General features: G+C 47.6%; 1 protein-coding gene across 3 annotated transcripts in view; it reads right to left on the bottom strand.

Annotated features, from left to right (window-relative positions):
- EFR3B (EFR3 homolog B) overlaps window positions 1-18,906 on the bottom strand; it is a 61,680-nt gene that overhangs the window by 34,095 nt on the left and 8,679 nt on the right. For all 3 annotated transcript variants that reach the window (XM_087823403.1, XM_087823404.1, XM_087823405.1), the window contains exons 2-3: window positions 2,328-2,404; window positions 1,182-1,309 (exon numbers count right to left, since the gene is read on the bottom strand). In XM_087823403.1, the coding sequence (XP_087679529.1) occupies window positions 1,182-1,309; window positions 2,328-2,404 (205 nt within the window). The remainder of the gene's footprint in view (window positions 1-1,181; window positions 1,310-2,327; window positions 2,405-18,906) is intronic.

Below are 18,906 nucleotides of genomic sequence, written 5' to 3'. Positions count from 1 at the left end.
ACACCGTGTGCTCTGTCTGCCCACATCTGGTTATCACCCCTGACGCCAAACCCACGTGAGCGCAGAGTTCACACACAGGTGGAAAGGGCGGTGCTGCGGGAGCAGTGGGGCTGAGAGGGTGGTTCTGCCACTGCGTCCAACATCCAAGGTTCACGCCCATATGATCAAACTACAAACACAGACCCCTGCATGACGGCGGGGAGCCGCGGCCCCTCAGCCTTTCGGGGTGCAAATATTCCGCTCTTCCAAACCGTCAGCGACGAGGAGGGAGGCACTGGGCAGGGAAAGATGGACGGGAGGAGAGAGATCGGTTCCAACAGATTTTTCTTCTCTAAATGGTTATGATTAGAGCCCCCAGGGAGGCTTTCAAAGATTTAAATACTCAGATGCCGCAATGGCTACTTTTAACAGGATGATGCCAGTTTTGAACTGCAGTTCTGAAGGCAGGGGAATAATTCTAAGTGGGTCTGGTGGCCACAGAATATTTTCACTGAGAGAACTACAGAGAGGGCAGGTGAAATTAGCATTAATGTTTAATGTTGGTTTTAGGATAAAGTCAATTTAGGATAAAGTCGTTTTTACCTGCGTGAAACTGCTTTGCTATATATCAAGTGATTTATATATTCAGCATGTACACTATATTCATGCCCCTTTTCTTCAATAAAAAAATTGTATTATTTAAAATGGTCATAGAAACGAATTGCTTTTATACCAGGCACAGCTTGATTTTGGCTTGGCGGGTGGGTCGTGCAGAGGATTCCCACATGCCGTCAGCAATGGAAACCTTTGTACTCTAGATGCCTCTCCATCTCCCTCACCAGGTGGAAGGGGCTTTGCAGGCAGGCGGTGCTGATGGGCAGTGGTGGGGGCCCATGCAGGAGGTCAAGGGGACAGCAAGAGAGCTGGGGGGATTGACACCGGTCCATCAGGAGTGGGTCTAGAGCAGGTGTGGCGGGCATGGCTGGATGGAATGGTGAGTTTGGGGCAGGCTGTGGAAGGCTTTAGAAGTCAAACTGAGGAGCTTGGATTTTATTCTAAAGGAGCTAGGAAAGCGTAGCTTCAGATCTGCATTCTGAAGATCATAGCTAGCAGTATCCATGGAATGACCAGGTTCTATGTTTTACCCTAAAAATATAACATAGTTTTGGAAAATATCGTTTTCACTTTGCCAAACTACTTGCCCATATCGATGACGACCCACGTCGCGGATGAGTCTCTCAGAGAGGTAGGCACCAATCCTGTCCAGTTTTTCTGGAGCTGAGAGGGCATAGAAGGTCAGCTTCTCCATGTTGGTCTTCACTAGGCCATCCTGCAAAAGACAGACCATTCCTGCTCATGGCGGCCCCACCATGCCAGAGGAGTTGAAGTCTCAAGGTAAACATTCATTCCATTTAATCAGCATTTAGCAGAGCGCAACTATGTATGCGACAGGCAACATGCAGATTCTAGGGATAGAGATCATCAAAATATAGCGCTTGTCCTCTAGGAACCCACAACTTAGCCCAAAGTGTATTAGCTATAACTAAAACTAGTAAGCGACATAAATGTATATGTGTGTACATGTATGCATATAGAGTTGTACACAAATGTATGTATATACACAAAAGCACATAGGCATGCTTGTATAGGTATGTGTATGTGTGTGTGTGTGTGTGTGTGTGTGTGTGTGTGTGTGTGTATGAAGGCTTCATCCAAAGTGATTCCGAAGTAAAGCATGTTGGATATCCAGCACCAAGGTATGACAGGAAGAAGGCAGCTCTGTAACTCAGAGGAAGTTCTCTAGAGGGTTCTGGAAATGTGACTCCCACTGCCCATCACGAAGAGGTCACTGGCTCCCAGAGAGCAAGTCAACTACATCTGATTCTGACATTCCCGAAACCGCAAATGTGATGTGGCCTGATGGTGGAGTGGTGGCTGGGAGGCCAGGAAGCCAGGTGCCCTGTGTGCAGACACCTAGGGAGCGGGGAGAAGATATGGGCTCCTGAGCCAAAACCCAAGAAGGGCAGTGCTCACACCAAACAGCAGGAAAGAGTACCCAAGAGAGTCAGCAGCTCAAGGAACTATCACCCAGAGACGTGAGTGAAAAAGATGTCTCAGCTGTTCAGCGATGGCCAAGAGCAGGCCAAACACACTTCTAGAGCCCTCTGCACAAGCCGACTTCAGAGAGAGCTACATCTCCTCAGCCTTCAGGCCTCTAGCAGCTTCTCCAAGGGGACCCAGGGGCAAGGGGCCCTGGAGGCCTGCCTTCCCCTGGCAGCAGCCCTCAGAGCCCTGGACGGGCTAGGATGGAGAGAAGACGCACAAAGCCAGCTGGAGAAGTGACGCACCTCGGGATCCTCGGGGAAGATGTTGTCAACCAGCCTTTTGTACCTGGGGCGCAGGGCGCCACAGCAGCCGCACACGCCTAGAAGGGCAAGAAGAGGAACTCGTGAGGGCAGCCTCCGGGCAGGCTGCGGTGGCCTGGCTCCCAGGGTGGCTTGTAAGAAACTGAACCCAAGCTGGAAACAGCAAGGTCCCTCGCTTAGAGTGCAGGGCTTCATCTGTCCCCGGGGTTGGCATCTCCTAGGACTGCCCACAGTCCAAAACATTCGCCTTGCTCACTTCATGTCTTTTGCTTGGGGTCAGGCAGTGTCCTGTGCAAGGGCCACAGCAGCAGACCCGCACCTGTGCGTGGGGCCAGGCCATGGAGGAGCATATGAGGGTGAGGCTTTGGGATGGGGGCTACCTAGGTCGGGTGCTGCCCCACATATTCCAGGCACGCACACACACGCACACACACACACGCTCTATAAAGCTGAGGTGGGACTGTAAAACTGCTCCTGCAGCTCAGGAATCCTCCCCGTGTCCAGAAGATGGACACAGCTTGGAGGAGTGGTCGCTCTTCCTACGCTGGCCCCTCGTTTGCTCCCCGCTTCTTTCATTCTCTGCTCCTGTTTCCCCTCCCACTCTCTCTCCAGGGTCACTTCCATTGCAGAATGTTCTGTGAAACTATGATAAATGAACATAACCATTAATTATTAACATTGGAAAATGCATCTTTAAGGCGGCATAACCAGGGTGTTTGAAAATGGTGGCATTTGAGAGTTGGGCAGGACCTTATGGGCAGCCAGTCCGTGGTTCTCAATGCCAGCTCCCTCCCCTTCCTCCCCACGCTGTGGCCAAATGAAAAAACGAGATACATTTTAGAAGCTGAATCTATTCCATTAGGAGGCTCTGAGGCGACCTCCTTCCTTGTCTTCGGTGCTGTGAAGTGATGGCGTTAGAAAATCAATGACATAAAACAGACCTGGGAAAGCGAAAGTTGGCCATTTTAGGTCCCACCACAAAAAGTTTTCAATTGATGAAGAAAATTGAGCCTTCTGGGAACCACTGCTCTTCTGTACCCGCCCCCCACCCCAGCAGGGGCCTCCAGGGCACCCAGCCGCCTTCACCTCGCTGCTGGGCCGGCGAGTGTTTGCTCCCAGTAGAAAGGAAAGAGGAGAGCACGGCAGGGCCTGGGAAAGTCCCTCCCCAAACAATTGCCCCCCATTTCTACCCATTAATGCTGAATTCTGCTGGTAAAACTCTACTTGAAATGCAAATGTGCCCTGGAAAGGTCAGGCTTAAGGGCTTTTCAGAAAGGAATCAAGTACTTTAGAGGAATTGCTTTAATCACAGAGCTTCACACAAGGCGGGTGGAGAAAAGGGCTCCGGGAGTCATGACTGGGAGGGGCTGGGGGTCAGGGCAGCGCCAGGAGGAGCAGGGAGAAGAGATTTGGGCTCTAGGGGTGACTCGGGTATGAGGGAATGGGTGTGTCCTTGGAAAGCCTAGGGGCATCCTGAGAGGGCAGGATACCAGACCGCTGATTTGTGGCACTCCTCGCCCAACCACCTGTGTGCCCCCTGTGTGCCCCCAGCCTCCCTCGGCCATGCACAGGGAGGGCAGCGAACCTGAGACCGGAACGCTGCCCTGTGCTTTAAGGGTGTGAACCAATAGAGACTTGAAGTTAGGACTGAAAATACCCATGTCAGTCCCCTCCTCAAGGGCCCAAGAGCCAGGCCTGCACTAGACGGAGGCCAGGCTCACGGATATTGGAAACCCAGACTTGTTGAGAAAGTACAAGCCCATTGTGGGTACTCAGGGCAGAAACCTCCATGCAGGGGCTCCTGGGCTTCGTAGGAGCTGTGGGGCTCTTAGTACTGGAGGGAGGGTGGCAGGAGCAACTTCCCAAATAGACCTACGGCTATTCCTTTGCCATCTTATCTGTTCCACTTTAGAAAAGGACCCATCATACAATGAAAGTGATTTTTTGGGATCTCAGCCAGAGGGCAGAAAACCCCAGCAGCGCTCCACACCTCCTGGGTGGGTAATCGGAGCCTAACACCGAGATAAAGGCCTCCTGTCTGATAAGGCAAAGAGCTGGGAGAGGCTGGACAGAAGCCCCCAGCCCCTGAGTGTCACAGCAGCTCGGGAGGTGATGGGAACCCACAGGCACCCCTACGAGGCTTCCAACCAGAAAAAGGTGAATTCAAAATAGCCACAACCAGGCGGGGGGGGGGGGGGGGGGGGGGGACACGAAGGTGCAAATACTAGAAGACATTGAAAAGTAATTGAAAACAGTTCATCAATACTAAATATTAAGGGATATGTTTTATATATTCCTTTAATCTTGCTTCTGATGGTATTTCTTCTTCTTTTTCTCAATCCTCACCTGAGGATATGGTTTTTTAAAATTTTATTGATTTTTTAGAGAGAGAGGGAGGGAGAGAGAAACATCAGTTGGTTGCCTTCCATACACGCCCTGACCAGGGATCGAACCTGCAACCTTTTGGTGTACAGGACAACGCTGCAACCAACTGAGCCGCCCGGCCGCAGGTGATGGTATTTATTCTTAATGTTGGTACCTAGAAGTAGGTGGAGTTTGAACTCACAGCCATGAGCCTGTACAAAAACCTTTCAAATTCTGAGTCCTTTTATTTCTGAGAGAGCGCTCTCCCCCCTCTCTTACTCTCTGGGGATCACGTCTGGCAGATGCAAACACTGGACACCAAACGTGTTTATTAAGGATCCTCTTCTGTCACTAACCCGTTTATACCTATTTTAAGTTCGAGAGGGAAACGTGATATGGCCAACTGGACTAGTAGGTAGCTGCTCTGGTTACTGAAAAATCACATCAGTGGGAATTAACAGGGTGTCCAATGGCAAGGTTTCAGTGGCTTCCTCCAACTTGAAAACTACTTATGGTTAGACGTGCCCACAGCCCTGCCCCTCCCGCCATCTCCCTGCGGCTCACCCTGCCCCAGCCGCAGGGGCTCCTTGAACTTGGCCCTCGCACTTTATATTCCCCATCTGGAATGTTCTTTCCTACATCGTCCCAGCGCCCACACTCATTGCCCTGAGTCTGCCCGAATGTCATGTCAGTGTGCAGAGCTTCCCTGGCCACAATTCTTTCACTCTCTACCCCTAGTCTATTCCTCTTCACAACACTATTCACTAGCTGGCACACCTCATGTGTGTCTACGTCTCGTCTCCACTACAGGGTAAGTTTCTCGAGACCTCCAGGTGCTTGCAAGACAGTTCTCCTAGGAGGCCTGGGGGCAATGCTCCGCTGGCTCCCGTTCCTGAATCCTGACCAGCCGTCTTCTGGGGTGGCCATCACCTGGGGCTCTGGAGGCTGGCTCACGGGGGCCAATCTCTCTCCAGGGTTGGGGGGTGGGGTGCGAGGGGCTTTGGGCGGTGGGTAGCACGGGGTCAGAGTTCCTTCTGTCCCGCCCCTGTCACATGCTGGCGCCCAGGTCTGGTCTGTGGTCACAGCCGTGACTGCTCACCAGAATCACCCGTGCATCTCTGAGGGGCTGGAGGTGTTCTGCTGTGAGCTTGGTGCAGAGCCACGGTGAGAAGCACTGAGCCAACTCTTTGCCTGCCCAGCATGTGATGGCAGATCTCACAGTGGCTGGCAGCTCTGTGGACTCTGGACCTCTCATCTTGCCCGCCAGCAGCATCTATCTGCCCACGACTCTCAGACACTGTGGCTTGTTTCTCTTTTGCTCTGTTTGCCTGATCCTGTTACCTCACCTGATTTGTGCTAAGCACTATGCTGAGCACTTGACAAATATTTCAGATGATACTCATAACAACCACGAAGGTATTACTATTGTTCTCATTTGACAGATAAAGAAACAGGATCAGAGAGGTTTAGTGCCCTGCCCAAGGCCACACAGCATGTACCTCTCTGCCATGCTCCTCTGTCCCCTAATTCTCCCATCGCTTTCCCCAAAATAAATCCTCAACAATTTCTTAGGTTCAGCCTGTGCTCTCCTTTGCCATAGCCACGGTCACTAGGACGTTTCCTTGACACTTGAGATCCAATCCTTGTAAATGCCCCTTGGCCAGTCTCCTTGTTTCAATTCATTGTATATGTAGTTTTAAGGCAACTCTTTGCTTGATTCAGTTTGCTTTACAGTCAAGCAGTTGAGGTGGCTCTTCATTACGTTAAATGTCAGTTCAGCGCTTCAGCTTAGTATTTGACAAGGGGTGCCCCATGAGGCGGGAGGTGGAGGGTTGTGTCCTTCCTTTGCTGGAGGGGGCCTCTCGCTCATGCTGTCTCCTGGAACAGCCCTCGTCTGGCAGCCAGAGGCCACATCAGAGTCCAGCGTGAGGAGGGCTGGGAGGTGGGAGGAGGAGCGGACTCGGAGAGCCATCCAGCCGTGGGGAGCCCTGCAGCTGTGGGTGACAGGATGTTCAAGTGACAGGGATAGGGCAGAAACTAGACACGGTGAAGGGGCAGGAGAGTCAGAGCCACTGAACTGGGACCTTGAAATTATCACGCTAGGGGGGGCCTCCCAGACCCTAGCGCCTGCTGAGCCTCCTTGGAAGCCCCCAGTTAATAAACCCCCAACTCTAGGCATCCCTTTCGCCTGCCAGCTGACTTCTGCATGGACTTCGCACCATGTTATCCTACACAGTTTTCTACCATTGCGCGATCAGGCTGTTGTTTCAGTGACTCATATTTTCCCCCTTAGATAAACTGTAAATTCTTCGGGCCTCGTTTTCTTCAGACCTTGCTACAGTATCCTGAGCCTGGCAGGACTCAAGGAAAGGGGCCTGACCTGTGATGTCTTTGATCGGCGTGCGACCCATGGAAGTCACCTCCTCTCCTAGCCCTCGCTTTCCTTTTTATAAACATCAATGCCATTATCCCCCTTCTCCAAGAAAAATGCCTCTTTGCTCAAAATAGTTCATATTTATTTTCTTAACGTCACAATCCCCTTGTAAAGGCAAGGGCTGGATTTGATCATCCCTAACAAAGCAAACTGAGTTCTTTTTAAACAATTTACAATAAAATTTAACCCAGGGCCATTGGCACAGATACCCCTTTCAAATGAATGGGAGGAAACAGAACAAAGTTCAGAGAGAAAGGGGCGTCAGACTCAAGTGCCTCTGGTGAGGATCAGGCCTTGTGTCCAGCGGATGTTAACTGAGCCTCAGTAAATAGTCTGCACAGTACTTGCTGGGTAGGGTGGCGAAAAGGAGGAAGTTAAAAATATATAGGTTCTGCCATAAAAAATCTTACTCTCTATCGAGGACATGAGACACACACACATTTAAAGTTGATGATGTGTCACAGTGAGACTAAGGAGTCCACACAACGGAAGAAATCTCTGGGAGTTTGATGAGCCCAGGAAGGCTTCCTGGAAGAGCCAAGACCTGAGCTGGATCTCTAGGGGTGTAGCAATCTGGTAAGTACTGGCGAATCCATGAAAGGAAAAATCAGCAGCCCTCCAAAGGGGAAAAATGTAAGAAACTAAAAAGGTTCCCTTTTCTCTTTTCTCTTACATCTGATTTTTAAAAGGAATATACTCTCATGTTTAAGTCTGTAAGATAAGTAAAAGTGAATATAAACATCATTTATACTCACACTAGTCATGATTAACTATAGCAATTTTAGTGTATTTGTCCTAGTTTTTGTTTCCGTGTTTATGCATAATTTTAAAGTATATGCATAAAATTGGGATCGTACAGGTCCATGTAAAGACCTATTTTCTTCTTATATTATGAGCATCTGTCTTCTCACTAAATATCTTTCCAGAACCTCACGTTAATGGCTACTTACTATTCCACCTTTTGACCAGACTCTGATTTATTTAATCATTTCCCATTGCTGTTTCCAATTTTTCATTATTCTGAATGACGCGCAATTTGCCCTTGGTAATTAAAGCCGGGAGTCATACAGCAAGAGCCTGGTTTGGTTTTACTGGTGATAAAGAAGTCGAGTGTCGCCACATGGCTGTGCCACTGTCGTGGAGGGGGATCCTGCAGGGGCCAGGGCCTGTCCCTCCTCGTCTGGGGACGATCTGGGATTGAAGAAGCAAGAGGAAAGGCTGAGGAAAATGAGTTTGGGAAGGAGGCAGAGTCCAAGTTTCCAAACAAGTTTTATTGGAATCAAACAGCCCCTGAACTCTCCCTGGGGAGACAGGCTGGGCCAGTGCGTGTGTGAATTTATAGGCAAAGCAGTAGCTGTCAGTAGCCTGGCCTTCCAGAGCTCTCTGCACTTCCAACACGCTCATTGCTTTCCAGCCAGTCTTGGTTGACCTGATTGCCACCTTCACTGAGCATGAGGGTTTAAAAAGGGAGAAGTGGGTCGAACTGATTCAATGCAGGGCTTCCATTCTTTCCTAACTGTACACTTCCCTGGGCTTTGGTATCACTCTTCAAGCGAATCATAGATAAAAATAAACAGAATGGTTTTCCATTCCTTGTCTCTTGGAACCAGTAACAGCAGGAAAAAATATATCCCAACTCTTTTCAGGAGCCAGGCAGGCTGGCTTCCCACCCCAGTTCCAGCTCTCACACGCTGTGCAGACTTAGGCAAGGTATTCAAGTCTCTGTGCCTCAGGACTCATCTGCAAAATGGGAGTAACAGAACCTACTTCTGTTGTGGTGGAGACAAGATAAGTTTACACAAGAAAGTTTTTAGAACTGTGCCTGGCATTTAATAAGCACTCAGCTATTATCATCATGATATTATGATGATGATTATTATGAAAACCTCTTTCCCAACTTTGGAAAGAGAAGGCAGGAAAGAATAAAATGGGATTTCAGGGCAGGAATGGTCCTTACAGTCTTTTGGTTTTATTTTACACCTGGCATATGAAGCACAAACAGTTACTAAGAAATCAGAGGTAGCCAGACATCACCTCTCAGATGCCCAAGGATGAGACTCCCAGCAGAAACACAACCGAGGGGCTGTTATTAGGAACAGCGGCAGCAGATGTGTGTTTTGAGCTTGTCTGTGCTGGGCACTCTGCTGGGTGTTTCACCTGCATTTGTCCATTTAATCTTCACAAAGAGCCTCTGATGTGGATACAAATACCCTTGCTTTACAGATGGCACCAAACCGAGGCTTTTATCCAATATGTTGACCTGTAGAAATGAAAGCGCTGAGATCTCTGCCCTAGAAGACATTATGTGATTGATGGGTAAAAATAGAAATGAAAATGTATTCAACAGGAATGTGGAATGTGTCATTGGGATCATACTAATTAAATGTTACACACACAGAGCGGGATTGCTGCGGTAACTAGACATGGGATGGGAGAGTGTCAAAGGAGACTAATCTTGAAGATTATTTAAAAGAGAAGGATTTTATTGAACTGTGAGAAAAAGAGGGCTTGCAATGTAGCAAGAGGGTGGAGAGAAAACACTGCATTTCCTGAGTGCCTAGTATATTATGTTAACTTAAGCACTTTGCACTTTTAAAAAAATCCCATGAGGTTAGTATTTCAGGTGAGAAAACCAAAGCTCAGAAAAGTTAGTTAATTTGCTCAAGATCACACAGGGAGCAAGGAACAGAATCAGGAACAGAGCAAGAGAGGCCCTCTGACTTTAGAGCAATGAAGTCTAAAGATATGAAGTGAGAGTAAATATTTAGACGGGGGTGTATGAAGAAAATGGGTTCAAGTAGAAAAGGGTACTTTCTAAGATGGATTATTTTTTTTTTTTAAGTTATCTATAACTGATGATGAAATCTGAACTAGCTTTGTGGATTGTACCAATGTCAATCTCTCGGTGTTGATACTGAGCTATAGTTATGAAGATGCTAACACTAGGGCAGGCTGGGTGAAGGGTACACGGGCTCTCCCTGTACATCTCTTTGTAACTACTGAAGAATCAATATTTCAAAATAAGAAGTTTTTTAAAATTGGCATATAACAAAGGCAAAGACACTTCCTTTGAGTGCAAGTGGTAACTGGCAGAAGACCTTAACATAGTTTGCTGATGGGCCTGCAGGGGCCCAAGAGCCAGCCTCAGGCCAGGGCCTCTCCCACCACCCCTTTGAGTGACCAGCCAGCCCCACACTAGGTTGGCTGCCACTGGAGGGAGAAATAAGGGTTGACAACACATACAGGGTGGGGCAAAAGTAGGTTTACCATTGTTCCTATGGAAAGGGATGCAATAATTAATAAATAATAATATAAAAATATACTCCGTGTTTTGTGCACTCACGACTGTAAACCTACTTTTGCTCCACCCTGTATATTGAGCAGCTATTATGGCCCCCAATGTGCCAAGGGCTGCCTGGGGACATGAAGCATTAACAAGACCCAGGCCGGGCTTTCTGGGCTCTGACAGTCTAGTTGGAGAGAAAAGGCACAATCAAGAAATAAAATGTAAGCCGCCCTGGGTGGACTGACATTTCTCACAGTATGACAGCACAGAGAGGGAGGGGCAAGTCCAAAGCCTGGAATCAGTGACAAAAATCAGGCCTTGCTCCACCTCCAATGGCACATCACCAGCCACACTGGTCCTGGAAACTGATTGGAAACTCACCCACCACTGTGGGATGACAGCATCAATAACATCACATCACCAGAGATCAGCCATGAGAAAGAAGGGGAACTGGGCCAGAGTCTGAAAACTACCTGGTAAAATCAATGCAGACGCTGATGGAAAACCTGGAGGGAAGGCAAGGCGGCAGCCTGCCAGCCTCAGTACTCTGTTTTTCAGATGTTCACTCCTCCTAAGCTGGGATACTCTCTCACGGAGGCACTTGTAAACAAAAGAACTTGGACTAAAACTTAGCCAGCTGGCTGAAATGTATTTGAATAAATAATTTAAGTGCAAACCTCTTTGGCATCATTTGGAAGACTAGGTGACATCATGGAAAAATTCCTAGGGTGGACTGTTTAATGAGAAAGGTCTATCCTAAACTCCATCTGCAGTACGCCCCGAACTAATAAAATTATGATTGAATTAGGGCAGGAGCGTGGGGAAAAGAAAACAGTTTGACCAAACAGTACCAAACCACAGGAGTGTTCCCCTTTGTTTTCATGTCAACAGATGCTGTATAGATAGTTCCAAGCCTCCCTCCCCCCCGCCCCCATTTAGCTTCTCTGAAGTCTGATCGGCAGGGTCTGTTCCCTCTGAGCCTGTTTCCCTTCCCTGTTCTCACTTTCACTGCCCTCTCCTCTCTTCTGTTCCTTGTTGGATAATGGCCCATTCCCACTCCTGGCTATGGGGGGACGTTTCCAATTTAATGGATGTTGGTATCAGCTACTCATCCACCCCCATTTTTGATCTCAGCTCAGTTATCACCAACTCCTTTGAGGCTGAAATTAAAAATCACCACTGGGAAAAAACTTGGTATGGAATCTTTAATAATTTTTATTTTGACATGCTTTGAAATTCGGGGAAGGGGAAGCACTGGATAAGATGAACTGCGGCCACCAGAAGCAGGCACTGGCTTCTCTTCTTACTTTAATTTACACAGACTCCTGGCCATGCCCGAGTCCGGGCCTTCTTTGCCTCATTAGAAAGTGACTCCCATACAGATCATACCATGAATCACTGTTTCACTCATTGCGCAACACCCAGCAGCAAATGCTAGCAAACAGATGGGCCTCTAAACCCAGTTTCCTTATATTTGTGCCCCAAGATGGGTAGAATGAACATCCTTTGAGAAACCTAACTTAAAAACGAGGCCCAGAACATCCAGGTTTTCCTCAAGTCTGCACTGAAAGCGGCTTGCAGATGAAGGCCGTCTGTGTCTGTCATCTCCACACTGTTATTAATGGCTCAGCGTTTTCAGAGCCCATCACAGCCTGTGATTAAAATCTAGGTTCCAGTTTCTCAGCAGGGCGAGTGAAGACAAAGGTCACAGGAGAACACGGCTGCCAGTTTCTGGCAAAATAATAATAATAAGAATGATAATAATGACGGTTCCCAGGATCAGCTCAGACACAGGGGCTGGTGCAGCACGTCAGCCCTGACCCCCACCCCCATGCACAGTCGAGGAGAACCGGAGCTGGGAGAACCATGGGACGGGGATGGGGGTATGGAGACTTTTCCTCTCCTTGGTTCAGAAATCCCGTTCACAGTATCTGCAATTGCTCATGCACACAGGGAAGCAGAAAAGAATGGGTTGGTGGCTTTGTTTGGGAACAACCTAAACGTTCATCAATAGGGGACTGGCTAAATAGACCAGGGAACCTCCTGCAGTGGACACTGTGCAGTAGATGGAATAAATAAGGTAGATCTATGAGCACTGCCCCGGATAGCTGTCCAAACATACTGTCAATTAAAAAGCAGGCCGCAGAACAGGTACAGCATGATACCATTTGTGCGAAACACAGCCCAAACAAACTTGGCGTGTGTGTAAATATGTGTATAAAATAGGCTGTAAATGCACAAAGATCCGTAAAGATACACAGTGCAGCATTATCAGTGATCATGTCCAGTGTGGGGACTGGAGCTGGGGGCCTAGGGATGAGGGGACAAGGTAGTCACAATGGTAGCCACTAGTCACCTCTGGTTACGTAATTCAATAATATTTAAACTTCAGTTCCTTGGGCACACAAGCCACCTTGTATGTGCTCAGCAGCCACATGTGGCTAATGGCCACCCTACTGGACACGCAGGTACATTTGCATCATTGGAGAAAGTTCTCTTGGACAGCTCGAACTTAGGGCTTCGGTTTTTATTTTAATTTCCTCCCCCAACAAAAATGTTTTATTACTCATTTAACTTAAAAGAAATATAATTTTGACTGTTTCTTCCATTTTCTCTTCAGAATAAGACGCCTTACAAAATCTGATGAGACTAATTTGCTGTTCAAAGATTTGGAATCTAAGAGTTAAAAACACACACACACAGTGTTCTATACTTGCTCAGCTTGGGTCTTGCTGGAGCTGGTTAAAGACCCAGGAGTCATTTCATTTATTCACGCACACACGCATGCATGCAAGACAAACGCACTGAGCACGTTAGACACGGTGGAAGATGAAAAATAATAGAATGCACAGTCCTGTCCCTTGTGCATGCGCTCAAGCAGCCATAACAAAAGGAAGTGCAAGTGTCACTTGAGCCAGCATGCTGGTACTTCCAAGGGTGGAGGTATCATTTCAGTTGAGATGCTTCCAAACAGATGTGAGGCATAGATAATATGTTGACAAAGAAGAGAAGGGAGGGAATTCCAGGCACTGGGAACAGCATGAGCAAAAGATCAGAGGAGCCAGTGCAAAGGAGCATTTGGAATATAATCAGTGGGCCAGTCTGTCTAGGACAGTGATAGGGAAGCTGGGGCCCTAGGGAGGGGCCAAGTGGTGAAATGTCCCCAGAGCCAGGTCAACAGGGGAGAAATGTCATTATACTAAGTAACAGCCACTATCACCTTTTACTGTGCCTTAGAATGTGTAAGGAATCTGCTGCCAGTGGACACACAGATGGAGCATGGTCTGACCATCCCAACAGGCCACTAAGATGGGACTATCCTGGCAGAGGAACAGGACCAGACCCTGAACTAGAAGTGTCCACTTGCGGTGTGACAAATATGGGGGAGTCACACTGAGTGAGTGTGCCACATGGGAGGGCGGGGCATATGCAGCCTCTAGCCCCAATGAAGTGGTAGGTGAGTGACAGGGGAAGTCAGAAAGGAAGCAGAGGCTTCTGATTGGCGTCTCACCTGCCCCAGAGCCGAGTGATGACATTTGGGATCAGAATAGAGGACCAGAGATGCGGTGCACTAAAACACAGGCTAAACTCGGCCCCCTCTCTCCCTTCACACATGAAAGTCACCCAAGAGAGTTGACAGCTGTCTCTAAGAGTTGACACATTTAGAGACAAGGGGAAGCAGAACCTCACAGCATCTGCACAGAGAGGGGCAGGTGAGTTGAACGGGCAGGTGAGTTGATAGTGGAAGTGTTCAGGAGAGGGTAAAACAGTGAGAACTGAGAAGGCGGCGAAGGCATAGGGCTCGGCAGTCAGGCCTCCGCTGGTGACTCCGGGACCGTTTTCAGTAGAGAGGTGACAGTGCAATTTCAAATAGTGTGGGTTGAGAGGGGAATGACTATTAAGGGAGGAGGGGAGGCGTGATCTCACCTTCAGTGACTGCTGGTTTAGAAGCTGCATGAAATGTTACAGGAATCATTTATTTAACAAGAAGGGTAATGCTTGGCTTGTCTGCATCGATCACAGTGGATACGCTGCTTTGGCAGGCGCAGGCCCCTGGGCCGGGGTGAACTTCTGATGTGACCCTGACATCTTGGGCTTCAGTGTGGCCTTAGGACACTAGATACATCTTGTAGCTTTGATGAGAGAATTACCATTAACAGAGCACTGTTGGTATTTTATTTTATAATTTCATCAATACTCACTTTATAAACACTGTTTATCAGCTTAAGTAGTGTATTGGTTACATTTACGGAAGGAAGTACTTTGTAGACCCTTTAAGCCCAGGGAATCTCAATAAATGAGAGCAAGAGGGAAACTTAATGCTGATGTGTGTGTCTCTCTGCAGTGTTCTGAGCTCAGGGTGGGAATTCACTCATCTGAAATCCATCCATTGGAATACCTACTACTTGGTACATCAAGGCACTTGAATTTTATTTTAAGTGCACATGAACTATGGGGATATGAAGCCTTCCAATAAATAATTCCTGCCCTCAAAGAGCTTGCAGCACAGAGAGTAGAATCTACCACAAGAAAACAATACAGTGTTAGAAATTTCACCAGCAATTTGGTTTAAGTTTGGAGCTAAAGACTAGAAATCAGGACTCAATTGATGACACATTTATGCTTTCTCCACACAATACGCCCTGTTTCCTATTGTGGTCACCAGGCAGCCTATAAAAAGCAGGGTTGCTCACCCCCAGGTTTCCAAGTGAACACACGCCGTCAAATATAGAAACCAGAAGAGGCTGCATTGTGATGGGGCCAAACTGACTGAGAGCAAGCACGAGAGCTTTAAATACACAGAAGAACGGACAGATTTAAACCGCAGTCTCCTAAAGGCTAGGAATCCAAGATCGATCATTCAAAGGCCCAAATCTATAATCAGAGAGTCTGTCACAGCATGAGCGGTGCTGCCAAAACACAAAGCAGGCGCTGGGCCCCGAGCTGCTAAGACACAAAGCCAGGACCTGGGTGGTCATGGTGCCAGAGGGAAATTTCAGAAGCAACACTTCTGAAACTCCAAGCAGAATCAGGAGCAAGCAGCAGAATTCAGCAAAAATGCAAAACGGGTGCTCAGTTGAGCCAAACGAAAAATGCCAAGTAAGCGGCAGGCCAGGCACAGCCAAGACCCATTTTTAAGGAAGCCGCGCAAGTGCACACGGGCGTCCTGGATGTACCTGCACAAGGATGGAAGTCCCTCCAGCCAAGTCTGCCCACTGCAAGGAGCAAAAGCAGATGGAGCGAGAAAGGGGCTAAGCCGAGTGGATCTCCAAAAGCAGAAACCTAGCTGGTGGGGACTGCTCCTTCCAAAGCTCTACATAAGGAGTGGAGAATGCGTCCTCTGTGCAGATCCTGGGGGCTCTGTTACTGCTATGTTGTTATTTAAAAGGATCTGTTGATAGTAAAATATGCATTCTGACCCCTCCAGTTAATGTCAATACTAGCTAACGTTAAGCTCTCATTACACATCAGGAACCATTAAGAGGTTGGAATGCATTATTTTATTTAATCCTTCTGACAATATCGAGGTGGGGTCTATTGTTCTATTTTACGGGAACATGAGGCTGAGCTCGGTTAAGTAACTCCTCCAAAGTCACACAACTGTTACATGGGAGAGCTGCGATTCAAACCCAGGCCTGTCAGAGTCCAGGGTCCTCACACCTAACCCCTGGGCTGCAAAGGAGACACTGAGATTTACTCCACTGTGCCATTAGGAAAAAATTCCATTTTTAGCCAGGGAGATATAGGTCTTTGTGCAGAGGTGTCACAGCCAGCACATTATTAAGAAAGAGGTGAATAGTAATGCCATTAAGGGCCAAGCATTGTTAGGAGTAGGACAGCACTGTGGGCTGCGAGGTCACAGAAGCCCCGAGGGGAAATGGGAAAATCAATCCTGCACACATGCCCGGCCCCGCTCAGCCATCAGTCCTGCCTATGCTGGTGCTGAGCCGGTGTTGCAGGCCTGCTAAAGCCGGGCTTTGTTCTGTCATTTAAGGTCCCATTAGAGCCAGCAATGCCTCAAAGGCCTCACACCAGATGGCTCTCTTTAAGAGCCCTCTGCCCACTGCCCTGCCGGCATCAGCAGCCTCCCAGCTGCCAACAACAAGCTGGACTTCCCAGGTCAGCGTCCTCGCTCTCTGCTCAGCACATACGTTGCCCAGCAGCACGTGCCCTTGACCAGCAGCTCTTAATGGGCACTGTCACTGGAGCACTGGGGACAGTCCTGGGCAAGAGCCCTGGTGCTGGCTGACACAGGTCCTTGGCTGTCTTTTAGCCCTTTGGTGCCAATGATGCAGAACAGACCAGTGATTGTTTGCAGGCATGTTTTCTTCTTTTCCTGGGTTTCCTGCTGCAATCTAATTAACATGCAATATATGCACAGATCTCAAGTGGTCAGTGCCTTGAGTTTGGACAACTGTTTATATACTGTGCAACACCACCCAAATAAGACATAGGACATTTTAATCCCCTCTAAAAGTTCCCCTTCCAGTCAACCCCCTCACCCAGCCATGATCTAATTTCTAATTTCTATCATATATTTGTTTTTGCATGTCTTCTTGGATAAGCATTTCTAAAACATAATTAGAAGATTCCAGATAACTATCCACATAAGAAAACCACTTTTAATTATACTTACTTATGTTCTGCCACTACAATTGATGCTCACCATATAAAATGCAAAAAAATACAAAACAGTTTTTAAAAGGAAATTTAAAAGTCATCTGTGATCCCATCATCTAGAAATAACCACTGTTTGTGTTCTATGGGTTTCTTTCAGGGCTAGTAGACATGCATTGATTATAGACTGGCTCCCGGGTGGGGCATTATTAGCTTTTTTGTAAATAAATAAAGTTTATTGCTGCAGAGTATGCCATTTAGAGTTACCTATGTGCAACACAGCTCACGCCAAAATCTACCTGCAATTGAAGAAGCCAACCGTTGTGGTTCAGTTGCGGCCGACATATGAACTCACTGTTTACTTTCTTTTGTGGGCTGTGTCTTGCATGCCTCTGCCCACTGGCAGTCACATGGACCTCTCATGGCACCTCAGTTTCACTGCTCTGAAGGACAATGACCAGCTCCTTGAGATGCAGCCCCCCAAGGTGAATACACATTTGCCATTAACTCAGACCACCCATCCCGACCATAGCCTCCAAAAGTGATCATCGATTCTCCAGCCACTTCCACAGAATGGAACAGACAGGCCCACAGTCTTATTAACACAAATTTTCTTTCTTTCTTTAAAGAAAAACAGCACTTGAATGACATTCTTAATTTGAGTTGGAGTTTTCCAGAGATCCAAAGAATATAATGATGCCGGTTTCTGGGTCTCCTTTTATAGACACCCTGAGTAATAAGGTGACTAAGGCTGTCATCAGCCCAGCCTGATTTATGCCATCGATGAGGGGTACAATCGATTCTGATAATGGTGTGTTACGCGTGTGTATGTAGGTGAAAAAATTTTAAAAATACTCTGACATTTCTTCCCCTCTTCTCCTCTGTCTGCATATAACCCTGAGCCAAGGTCAGCATCCCTGCTTTTTTGCCTGGTGCCCCCACACTCCATCCAGCTCCCAGACTGAAGGCACAGCAGCCTGAATAGTGGTTGATCTAGGAACATCCTGGCAGGTGTTTCCATGCAATGAGAAACAGACTCATTGCCTTTGCCTCAGGGGCCTCTCCATTTTTCTCATTCGGTGAAAGAATAATGCACAGACTATAGGAATGGAAATCAAAATAAAGACTTGCCTATAATTACACCACTAAGTGTAATTTTTGAAGAAAAAGAGTGTGGTGTTTGTTCCAAGCCCCACAGGAGAAAATATGTGAGAATAATTCCCTACCTGCCTTAACCTCTCAGCGGGTAGGCCAAGTGGCTGTTGCTCACGACTAACACCATCAAAGTCTAGAGAAAAGCCAAATGGTTATATTCCTGCATATCCTTTATTCTGTACAGAATTATAACCAACGTGGGAAGGCATATTGTACCAAGATGATGAAATACTGCAGCTGTAAGTATTGAAATCCCAGCCCACGGCCATGGAGATCCCGGAAACAGAGGCTGCTAGGTTTGTATAGATGTGTGGCTGACACTTATAACTATTTTACAGTTCAACGCAAACAGCTGAGCTCTTACTACATACCAAAGATCTCTGCTGGATGCTAGAAAAACAAAGATGATTAAGATAGAGGTTGTGTCCTCAAGAGGTTCACAGATCTAGTCTACAAGGAAATAAATGACATTCACTGTGGCAAATAAATGACAAAAATAACATCAAAGTATAAGATACAGTGAGGATACAGAGAGGGCTTGGCAGGAGGCTGCAGGGCGCTGTTTTTTTCAGTATCGGCCCTTCATGCTTCTGCTCTAGGAGCATCCTTCCAGCACGAGTAGTGGGAAGCGGGGCGGGGCTGGAAATGCATCACTCTATTGCAAGTAGTGCTTTTCTAAGCAATCTTGTAATTTAGAGATTCTT

Source organism: Miniopterus natalensis, chromosome 13, assembly GCF_054644295.1.
Source record: "Miniopterus natalensis isolate mMinNat1 chromosome 13, mMinNat1.hap1, whole genome shotgun sequence".
Taxonomy (NCBI): Eukaryota; Metazoa; Chordata; class Mammalia; order Chiroptera; family Miniopteridae; genus Miniopterus; species Miniopterus natalensis.
This window is presented reverse-complemented; position numbering and strand designations above follow the sequence as displayed.